General features: G+C 38.6%; 1 protein-coding gene and 1 long non-coding RNA gene across 2 annotated transcripts in view; one reads left to right on the top strand and one right to left on the bottom strand.

The window, feature by feature from the left end:
* LOC109842423 (cytochrome P450 72A15-like) overlaps positions 1–11561 on the bottom strand; it is a 28691-nt gene extending 17130 nt beyond the window's left edge. The window contains 4 exon segments of the mRNA XM_020411302.1: positions 4106–4350; positions 10127–10347; positions 10442–10479; positions 11434–11561. Coding sequence (XP_020266891.1) covers positions 4106–4350; positions 10127–10347; positions 10442–10479; positions 11434–11561 — 632 coding nt within the window.
* On the top strand, positions 1932–3307 carry LOC109840775. The gene is made up of 3 exons (XR_002247056.1): positions 1932–2102; positions 2386–2449; positions 3147–3307. It is a non-coding gene; the product is annotated as an uncharacterized LOC109840775 (long non-coding RNA).

The raw sequence follows: 12258 nt of genomic DNA, 5'->3' as shown, positions 1-12258 counted from the left end.
AGAGCCTGCTCAGACAAGTCAGAAACCCGATCGATCAAACCAACAGCAGCAATTATCTAATGATGTGCTAACTAGCCAAAATGCAAGTGTCTCAAATGAAGAACACCAATCAGGTGTATCTACCCAGAGATATCAACGTCAAAGAAAGAGGCCAGCTTGGATGATTGTGTATGTAAGTGGAGATGAATTATCTGATGATGATACTATTTCTCATTTTATTTTATTTGCAGACTGCGATCCCATAGCATTCGAAGATGCGGCGCAAGACATAAAATGGCAAGAGGCCATGGATGTAGAAATAGAAGCAATCAAGAAAATTGATACCTTGGAGTTGACTGACCTTCCACAGGGCCAGAAAACCATTGGTGTGAAGTGGGTTTATAAAACCAAGCTGAATGAAAAAGGAGAAGTTGATAAGTATAAAGCACGGCTGGTAGCGAAAGGTTACAAACAGAAGTTTGGTTTGATTATGATGAGGTGTTTGCCCCGGTTGTCAGGCATGATACAATCCAATTGGTAGTAGCTGTTGCTACACAGAATTCTTGGCCTATTTATCAATTGGATGTCAAATCAGCGTTTCTTCATGGTGAATTAAATGAACAAGCGTATATAGATCAGCCTCCTGGATATGTGCAGCAAGGTTGTGAAGAGAAGGTATACAGGTTGAAGAAGGCTCTATACGGACTGAAACAAGCACCCAGAGCTTGGTATTTGTGAAGAGAAGGTATACAGGTTGAAGAAGGCTCTATACGGACTGAAACAAGCACCCAGAGCTTGGTATAGTCGCGTAGATGCCTATTTTTCGAAGGCAGGATTCCAAAAGTTCCATATGAGCATACTCTTTTTATTAAATCTGGCATCTCACAAATTTTTTTGATTGTTTGCTTATATGTAGATGATCTGATTTACACAGTAAATGATCAAAGTATGTTTGATGATTTTAAACAACCAATGATGGCTGAATTCGAGATGACAGATTTAGGAATGATATGCTACTTTCTTGGTATTGAAGTAGTACAATCTGCGGCAGGGATTTTTATTACACAAAAGAAGTATGCTCTGGAGATCTTGGACAAATTTCAGATGAAGAGTTGTAACTCAGTACTCCAACTGAACCAGGAGTGAAGCTATGGATTCTAAAGGAAAGAAGGCTGACAGCACTTTATTCAATCAAATTGTTGGAAGTTTGATGTACTTAACTGCTACCAGGCCAGACATCATGTATGTTGTGAGCCTTATTAGCAGATATATGGGATGTCCAATAGAATATCATCTTGCTGCTGCAAAAAGGGTATTGCGTTACTTGAAGGGTATTGTTGATTTTGGTACTTTTTTATAAAAGGGAAGAAGGATCAGATCTCATTGGTTTTAATGATAGTGACTATGCTGGTGATTTAGAAGACAGGAAAAGCACTTCAGGCTATGCTTTCATGTTGAGTTGTGGAGCTGCATCTTCGTCATCAAAGAAGCAACAAGTTGTTACTCTGTGAACAACCGAAGCATAATTTATCACAGCAGCATCATGTGCATGTCAAGCTATTTGGTTAAAGATAATACTTGAAATGCTGCATCAGTTTCAGCCTGAACCAACAAAAATTTATTGTGATAATAGTTCTACAATCAAGCTCTCCAGTGTAATATACCTAATTTCCTAGTGATAATAAGTCTAAGTTATTATTTGTTTAAATAAATATCCAAACAATGGAGTTAACAATATTTATCTATAAATATAAGTGTGTAAGAGGACTTTTATGTAAAGAAAGAATAATAGTTATGGTGACATATTTTTGCTTATTTAGGGGTTTGTTACAATTAGATTTTTGTTAAGGTGTTTGTTGGAAATGGAAATCATTATAAAACAAAGGGAGAAAACCCTAGCTTTGGTCTGCATAAGCCGGGAAAAAAAAAACCCTACCTGCGTCCTTCTGAGAACCGACCGGCGACCGAAAAAAAAAAATCAAAAAAGAAGGAGAACCGGATAATGTATATGTTATTTTATTAGAGTTTATTGAACAATTCAGAGAACTGATTTCTTGTCTTCACATCCGCGTTCTCGGGCGCTCTTCTCCTGGGATCATGATTATGTCTTAGGCTTGAAAAAGGTAAGTGATTCGTTGATTTGTTGATTTATCAATACCTTCTAAAATGTAATAATAACAATAGCAATTATATACATTGATTCATGTTTTCTTTGGCCCCATAAAAGAAAATTATTAAATGAATAGGCTTCCCTAGATAGTGCTTGGGTCTGCGGTTCATGGAAAAACAACTGCAAGTAGTAAGCATCTTAGAATGGAAGTGATTGTGAAATCCAATAAATCATTTATGTAGTGTTTAACAACAATTAAAAGCCATTGATTATTATTTCAAATTTTTATTCCATAGGAATTTCTAGTGGCTCCTCGAAAGCATCGTGAGAGTTAAATTTTGGATTGTCGGTTGGATTAAGGTAAGTGGTGAATTTATGCATTGTGCGCTGCGTATTTATATATATATATATATATGATTATATCAAGTATACATGGATTTGTTCCTGATATATTATATTCTTCGTATGATTACTGGTGTATCATTTGTTGATTGATTTGATTTTGTGATGCTCATGGATATTTGGTATCAGCCTATGCTTATTTTCTTTGTCAATTATTATGTCTTTTCATATAGTAGTAGGTTGAGATGCATATGTGGTTGATTGATTTCACTATTGGATGACCTTTGGTATTTTTTATAACGTATTTAGTTTTACGGAGTTCGTTTAATTTTCTTAAAGCATATGCATCTCAAGTCAATATACCGGTATATGTCGGATATAAGCAAGTTATTAACACAGGGCTCAATGTGCCTCTATGAGGTTTCTATTTTAACGCTAAGAGCCCAAGTTTGGGTCTCATCGTCCCTACTACGGGCTTTATAATAGTGGGGTTTGCCAAGTCAACCAGAGTATCGAAGTGTTGACCGCATTGAGACGTGACCTGCTTATTTCCATTGCATGTATTTATTTTAAAGGTGTTGCATTATAGATTTTACTATTTTAGCATTTCGCTTATCAAGTCAATTTATTTTAGTTTTGCAAAACCAGTGTTTAATGTATAAATTTATCCACTTATTGAGTTGTGAACTCATTGTGTTGTTTTCATTCTTTTCAGAGACTCGGGATTAGGTGGAATTGAGGATTTGCCAAATTCTTAGAACGAAGCAAAGAATATAATTCGAGATTGTTATTGTCTTCTAGGCGAAGGTTAAATAAAGTCTTTAATATTTAGTTGATGAATTGAGAGTTTTGTAATAATGAGATTCTTTTTTTAGGTTGAGATTTATTTGGAGTTCAAGAATATTTATTTTTATCAAGTTAATTGGCTTAGTTTGACTTTTGGGATTATAGAGAATATTTGTTGTTGGTTTTAGTTCAATGGAAAGATTTGTTTTAGTGATCTTTTAATGAATGTATATTTTGGAGGACTTTTCACAGGTTTAGTCCGGCTCTAATATTCCTTTTAGGTTTGGAAAATGGGGTCGTGACATCCAGGAATCCAGTTTTACATGGGAGAAGCAAACACATAGATGTGAGGTATCACTTCCTTCGTGATCTTGTTAAAGATGGAATTATTGAATTAATATTTTGTCGAAGTGAAGAACAGATTGCAGATATATTAACCAAGCCTCTCAAGTTGGGTGCTTTTATGAAGTTGCCTGCTCTGCTTGGTGTTTGTCCTGAGACTGATTTACACTGATGTTATGAATGACATTCAGTTTAAGGGAGGGTGTTAAGTTCTTTGTTTTATGTTCAACAGAATAATAGTAGTGGACCTATTCTTTTGGGAATAGATTATTTTGTTTCAATTTTTTTAGGAGAATCCCATGAGCTTAGGAATAGATTATTATGTTGCTTATTTTCAGTTGTCAGTTTATTTTTTGCTATGTTATTTATTCAAACATTCAGTTAATAAAGTATGTTGCAAGTTTCCCATATTATTTGGCTATTTTAAACTCCGTTTTATCAATAGAATCTATTACTTAGTTCAACTTCAGTGAATTAATTAACTAATTAAATGATGTACTCTCCCTATATAAATAGTATCTGGACACTGAGCAATAGATAGCAAACCTGTAACCCGGGATGACTAAATACTGAAATGCTTGAATAAGAAGCTCAGCTTGCTCCGATTGCAAATGAAATATACGTCTCCCTTCTTCGAAGCTGCTACCAAATGCTGTCCTGGAGATGACATCCCCTGTGAAGTTCTGGAGTTCTGGCCAAACATCTAACTCACACAATCCTTTTGAACCAACAAAAGTTTCCCATCTGCTGACTAGTTCGCTGCAACAGGCAGAGAATGTTGGAAGCATTCGCTGCAAATCAGGATAACTAAGATTCAAATGGCTGTCATATTGTAACCAAGAGATATCAAAGGATTATAACTACCCTCTTCCAAGATTTACCTGAGGCCACTAAATGCACCAGATAGAAAAAGTGAGATGATATCTGTGAACGTGGGGGGGACACAGGACAGTGGCATGCCCACTGTACCTTTCCCATGCTGGGTGTGGGAACGAGCATGGGACTCTCTCTGTCCGGCTCATGCTCACAGCCCCCCTAGAGCCCTTTAGCCCTCTCTTTGTTGAGCTGTTTCAGCTAGGCACTCATTTCCCCTTCTCCTATAAATAGGAGAGATAGTGAAGAGTGAAGAGTGTGTGTGTGTGTGGTGGGGGGATCAGAATTTGAGAGGAAAAGAAAGAGAGAGGAAGAGAGAATTTGTAATAGTTTGGTATTCTTCTCATAGTAAAACCTCCTCCCGTGAACGTAGGCAAGTTTGCCGAACCACGTAAATCTCGTGTCTGTATTGTCTTAATTGTGAGTTTGTCATTGCTTATAGGTTCCCTCGACATTTCAGTCTTAGAACTGATGAGAGGAAGAGTGTATATTTCACTTCGATGAAATATTTCACTTTCTATTCTAGTTTTCTTTGAGAAACAAGAATTTTACTATTTATTCTAGTTTTATTTGAGAAACAAGAATATAGAGGTTGACTTGTGCTTTTGTGACAACAAAAGCCAGTGCTATCTCTCAGGTGATATCGCTTCCGCGGCGGTGGACGTGACTCTACGCTCAACAATTGGTATCAGAGCCCTTATTCAGATTGGCGGTGGTTGAGCTACTGATCTGAGGTGGTGGTTGACACAAAGTATTTGTTAGAATTCCTGAGAGAAGCGGATTTATTTATACAAGTGGAGAATGGCGTCAACAAGTAAAACAGTTAAAGTTGGAAAGTACGAGATCGAAAAGTTCAATGGAAAGAATGATTTCTCCTATTAGAGGATGCAGATGAAAAACTCGTTGATTTCACAAAAGTTGCACAAAGCTTTGGCGGGAAAAGAGAAGAAGTACAAGGACATGTCTGATGAGGATTGGGAAGAGCTAGATTTGGAAGCACGAGCGTCGATTATCCTATATCTTGAAAGGAATGTGGCTTTCTTGGTGGATGGAGAGGAAACGGCTGTGGGCGTGTGGTTAAAATTAGAGAGCACCTTCATGACGAAGAGTCTAACAAATCGGATCTACGTAAAATCCAAATTATACACTTGCAAGATGGAGGAAGGCTCATCAATCCGGAAATACATCAACAAGTTCGATAGGATAATACCGGATTTGAAGGACATCGATGTGACTGTAGAAGACGAGGATCAGGCGCTTCTACTACTTCTATCTTTGCCGAAGTCTTATGAGAACCTGGTGCAAACACTGATGCTTGTGGGAGACAATTTAACGATGGATGAGACTAGAATGAAGCTTCTAGCGGATGACCTTCGGAAGATTGCAACCAGTGACATGACTACTGGTGGTAACAAAAAACAAGCGCATAGATTGTTTGCTAGAGGAAGGAGCAATGAGCGAGGAAAAGACAATGGAGAAAAGTCTAGATCTAAATCGAGACCTCTTGCGGGAAGTGGGCATTTTAAGGTCGACTGTCCAAACAAGAGAGTAGGTGGGAAGAAGAACAATAACAAGACTGAGAGGAGAGAAGGCAAGGAAGAAGTGAGCTATGCTTCAGAGGAAGGGAGCGATAAAGAATGCTATGTCGTCACGGGTGGTGAGGATACCTCCGGAAAGTGGATACTTAATTCTGGTTGCTGTTACCATATGTGTCCAAATAGGAAGTGGTTCACTACCTATAGGAGCATTGATGGTGGAACCATATTAATGGGGAACAACCATGCTTGTAAAATGGTAGGGCTCGGTGATATAAAAATCAAGATGCATGATGGAGTGGTCAGAACCCTAACGGACGTAGGGCACGTTCCTGACTTGCGGAAGAATCTTATCTCAGTGGGTGCATTGGACTCCGGTGGCTGCAAGATTGTTACAGAAAATGGAGTAAAGAATGTTGTTCGAGGTTCCCTAACAGTGATGAAGGGTGTTCGTCACGGTAATCTATATACTCTCTCGGGTACGACGGTGACAGGAGATGCAGCGGTTGGAACTGATGGAAGTGGTAGAGACCCATGTGAGCACACACGGTTATGGCATAGGCGGTTTGGGCACATATCATAGAAGGGTCTGGATCTACATGGTAAAGAGGGTTTTCTAAAGAATCTGAAGAAGCCTTGTATGGATTTTTGCGAGGACTGTGTGTATGGAAAGGCGCACAGGGTCCAGTTCTTGAAAAGCAATCACAAGAGCAGAGGTATACTAGATTATGTGCACACGGATGTTTAGGGTCCGGCTTCGACAACTTCTAAGGGTGGTTCCAGGTATTTTGTCTCATTCATAGATGATCATTCGAGGTATGCTTGGATTTATTCTCTGAAGCATAAGAATGAGGTATTTGAGATATTCAAGAAGTGGAAGGCGATGGTTGAGAACAGGACAGGAAAGAATGAGGTATTTGAGATATTCAAGAAGTGGAAGGCGATGGTTGAGAACAGGACAGGAAAGAAATTAAAGACATTGAGATCTGAAGATATTCAAGAAGTGGAAGGCGATGGTTGAGAACAGGACAGGAAAGAAATTAAAGACATTGAGATCTGATAATGATACAGAGTATACAGATGGTGCCTTCAAGGAGTTCTGTGATCAGAAGGGGATTGCCAGACACTGGACAGTTAGATCTACACCATAGCAAAATGGGGTCGCAGAAAGACTGAACTGAACACTGCGAGAGAAAAGCAGTGAGTATGCGATCATATGCTGGTTTGAGCAAAGAATGGTGGGCAGAGTCAATTGCTACAACTTGCTATATTGTGAATCGATCCCCACATTCTACATTGGATGGTGATACACCCTATCGGGTGTGGTTAGAGGAGCATACAGATTATGAGAGGCTCCAAATTTTCGAGTGTACCACCTACTATCACGTCAACGAGGGAAAGCTTGACACGAGGGCCAAGAAGGTAATTTTCTTGGGGTATGCAAAGGGTATAAAAGGCTATCGTCTTTGGTGTACAGAAGATTCAAAGTTCGTGATCAGCAGGGACGTTACCTTTGATGAGAAGTTCATGATTACTAAGGTGCCCAAGGATGATGGTGTTGAGACTGTTAGGAAGTTTAAGTCCCAGGTTATTGAGATAGAACCTAAAGACCAACCAGATTCTAGTCGTGTTCAAGTGGAAAGTCAGGTAGATGATGAACTTGAGCAGGAGGAGGTTCAGTGGTACTACAACAACAACAGCTCGATGATAGCTTAGCTTTCACTAGGCCAAGGTGAGCATACAAGCAGGTACAGAAGCTGGGGGCTGATCAACCCCTGAAGCACTATGGGCAGGTTAATTTGGTTGAGTACGCACTCTCGGTGGAGGAATATGAGCTGGTCTCCTTTAAGGAAGCTATTCGGGATAGAGATAGCGAGAGTTGGTTGGCTGCGATGGAGGAGGAGATGGAATCTCTCCGGAAGAACCAAACATGGGAGGTGGTCCCATTGCCCGTAGGAAAAAAAGCTATAGGTTGTAAGTGTCTGTATAAAAGAAAGGAAGATCCTTCAGAGCTTGGTGGTACGAGGTACAAGGCGAGGCTAGTGGCTAAAGGGGTTGCACAAAGAGAGGGTGTGGATTACAATGAGATATTTTCTCCGGTGGTGAAACACACTTCTATTCAGGTGCTATTGAGTATTGTTGCTCATGGTGATCTTGAGCTGGAACAACTCGATGTTAAAACGATCTTCTTGCAGGGAGACTTGGATGAAAAGATCTACATGCATCAACCTGAGGGCTACAAGGTTGAGGATAAGGAGCATCATGTATGTCGCTTGAGAAAGTGACTCTATGGACTGAAGCAATATCCTCGGCAGTGGTACAAGCGATTTGACTCCTTCATGCTGAAGCATGAGTTTTCTCGAAGCGACTATGATTGTTGTGTTTATATTCGGAAGCTTCATGGAGATGATTATATCTACCTCCTTTTATATGTGGATGACATGTTTATTACATCGAAGAACAAAGTGGAGATAGATAAGCTAAAATCTTAACTTAGCAAAGAGTTTGAGATGAAGGACATGGGCGCTACAAGGAAAATACTAGGTATGAAGATTAGAAGAGAGCAGTCGAATCAGCGATTGTTCTTGAGTCAGAAGAGCTACATTGAACGGGTGATCGCGAGGTTCAGAATGCAAAGTGCTAAGCCAGTGGTGACTCCATTCGCTCCATATTTTAGGCTCTCTGGTAAACAATCTCCCACTACAGGGGAAGATAAGACACACATGAAGCGTGTCCCTTACGCTAGTGTAGTTGGCAGCTTAATGTACATAATGGTGTGTACACGCCCTGATATTTCACAGGCGGTTAGTGTTGTCAGCAGATTCATGGCGAATCCGAGAAAGGCGCACTGGGAAGCAGCGAAATAGGTCCTGAGGTACTTGAAAGGTATCGGGGATACGGGTCTGTGTTTTAGTGGAGATACATGTCAGATCGACGGGTTTGTGGACTCAGATTATGCGGGGGATCTAGATAGACGACGATCTACTACTGGTTATGTATTCAGGATGCATGGGGCTCCAGTTAGTTGGCGATCGATGTTGTAGGCTACAGTGGCACTTTCTACTACAGAGGCCGAGTATATGGCCATGGCGCATGGAGTGAAGGAATCATTGTGGCTGTGGGGTCTTCTAGATGACTTGAGGATTGAGCAGGTGAGCGTGAACTTGTGGTGCGACAGTCAAAGTACGATTCACTTAGCGAAGAATCAAGTTCACCATGTTCGTACCAAGCATATCGACGTCAGATATCATTTTGTGCGGGATGTCATAGAGGAGGGTGATATTTCTCTCATGAAGGTACACACGAATGAGAATCCCACAGACATGTTAACCAAGGTGGTGACAGGCAGCAAGTTCTAGCATTATTTGGACTTGCTTCATATCAGCCCGTGTTGATTTGCCCAAGAGGGCATGGCCCTGCGGGACGGTGATGGAGGTGTGGTGGAGACTATGTTAGAGTATAATTGAGAACTATGGTTAGCTTGATCCTGGTAGAGGGTACGTAGGCAGCCGCGGTATAGTGGCACAACTGGTTTGGCCTGGTGAATTGTTGCAGGACTCTCTAGTGATGCTCGTAGGCACTCATTTCCCCTTCTCCTATAAATAGGAGAGGTAGTGAAGAGTGAAGTGTGTGGGGAAAAAATCAGAATTTGAGAGGAAAAGAAAGAGAGAGGAAGAGATAACTTGTAATAGTTTGGTATTCTCCATATAGTAAAACCCCCTCCCGTGGATGTAGGCAAGTTTGCCGAACCACGTAAATCTCGTGTCTGTATTATCTTAACTGTGAGTTTGTCATTGCTTGTAGGTTCCCTCGACATTTTAGTCTTAGAATTGACGAGAGGAAGAGTGTATATTTTACTTTGATAAAATATTTTACTTTCTATTCTAGTTTCCTTTGAGAAACAAGAATTTCACTATTTATTCTAGTTTCCTTTGAGAAACAAGAATATAGAGGTTGACTTGTGCTTTTATGATAACAAAAGCCAGTGCTATCTCTCAGGCAATATCACTTCCGTGACGGTGGGCGTGACTTTACGCTCTACAATATCAATTAACTTAATAAGGAGACGACCCTTAATAAAACTGAATTAACAAATAGGATTCATATAGCCGAGCCCAAGAATTTGGAATAAGGCCTTTTTTGTTGTTGTTGTACTTACCTTTAACTTTTCTACTTGAAAAGCAGGATTAATTATCCTCCGGTGCCTGGCCCATTTTTCACCTTCATAATTTGCTAATCCTGTTGCCAACAATCTCCCAATTGGGCCAATATTTGGTTTCTGAAAGTGTTCAAATTTGTTGGACAAAACTTCGCTTATCAACTCTGGATCTGTAAGAGTCACCCTGGGAGTTGGGCCAAACCATGTGAAAGAAATTTTACCTGCATTTCATTTCAAAAATGTACTTTGTGGTTAACCTTCTCCATGAATTAGCACAAGCGGTTAATATATTTTGCCAATTTGTCAAGTAGTAACCATTTGGATCCAATTCCAAGTAAAAGCTAATAAACAAGCTGTAATTACATTATACGCATCTTCCATTTGAAAAAACAAGCCGAGAATAGGAAATAAGCAGAATTAAATGAAAAGATTGTCATATACATTTTAAAGAGAGATGGCAAGTTCATCGCGGTTCTCTCTTTTGGTTAAGTTGAACTCTCTGGTGTCGAACAAAATTACAAAAAGTGTATGAATTTTGAAAAATAAAGTAATTCATGATAATTTTTAGGTAATTATTTGGTTAAGGGAGATAGAAATTCCTTAAAATAAAGGTATTGCATCTGTGCAACTGGTTGTGCTTCCTATTAGGGCATCTCCAACGAAAAAGTGTAGTTGTCGCTGTGTTTCTTCTCCAATCGAACCGTATTTCTTATGGTATTTTAGCGAATTTGAACAGTGTGACGCCATATAATGTTAAAATTTTAATTTATAAAACAACCCCAATTGTATAATTTGGACAAAATAAATTATTTTTAAAAATAAAAATAACGTTAAAATTTATAGTACATCATTATTAATTATAATATTAAAATCTAGACATTATAATTAAAGTCCCATGAAATACAAATTAAAAATATAACGAGCAACCCTAATACATAATTCAAATATAAATTACATATCTGAAATACATAACATATAAAAACTGACACATATAATATAAAACTTTACTAAAATAAAACATAAAATATAAACTAAACATATAACATTACATAAGATGGACAAGCAACTCTCAATAATCTGGTAGATCGGATCCAGAGTCTCCAATATCATTGAAATAATTACCAAAATTAGAAGTAGACCATTGTTCTTGTTTATTTCTTTTTTGTATTATTTTAATTTGTTGAGCTTGAACGTACTCACGTATGTTTGGATCAGCAATGGAATTCAAATCTTTCATTCTAATTTTTCATTCATCTCTATCTTTTTTCATGGCTATCTTTTCTCGTTCGATATCAAATGCTACTTGCCTGTCTAAGCTCGTCTTGTCTAACCTGTCTATAAGTCTGTTATTATTTGTGTCGATGGAGTCCACTACACTTGACTCATGATCATCATTTTTCCTTTTCAATTTGGCTTTTTTACCCCAATAGGTCATTCAGGTGGAGTAAATGATGACAGTCCAGGAGATGTTGATATAGGAGATTCCAGAGTAGGATTATCTGATTGTGACGAGTCCAAGTTCACACTTTGGGGTTGTCTTCGACCAACTTGTCTTGTTGTGGGGATATCATCTTTAAATTTTTCAAAATTTTTAACCATATTCCAGACATGATCAAATTTGAAACCTTTTTGTACTTTTGGTTCTTGCATAAATAACATCTTTGCTCGAACTAACTGCAAATTATAGTGAACATTAAGTTATGTATTTCAACAATAATAATAAATTTTAAAAAATAATTAATAGAATAGTTACAATATCTTCATCTGAAGTACCACTTGGATTCAGATTCTCTACTTATCTCAAGCACGCATTCAATTTCCTTACTTCATTACTTATGATTTCCATTCGAGAACGAACTGATCGGCTCGTACGAACCTCAAAATGCTGATTTCGAAGTTTATTATATCTGTCCTCCACACGAGACCAAAATACATCTCGAGACTGGTTTCTACCGATAATAGGGTCTTGAGAAATATCCATGAATACTTGACAAAGGAGCACATCTTCAGTAACCGTGTATTTAGATGATCAAATCGACATTTTTTTGTAAAAAATGGTTGGTTTGGAGATTAGATAGAGATCAAGAGCTGTTTGAGGAAGATAAAGAGTAGGAGAAGAAAGAGGAAGATAC

The sequence above is a fragment of the Asparagus officinalis genome, chromosome 5 (assembly GCF_001876935.1).
Source record: "Asparagus officinalis chromosome 5, Aspof.V1, whole genome shotgun sequence".
Lineage (NCBI taxonomy): Eukaryota > Viridiplantae > Streptophyta > Magnoliopsida > Asparagales > Asparagaceae > Asparagus > Asparagus officinalis.
This window is presented reverse-complemented; position numbering and strand designations above follow the sequence as displayed.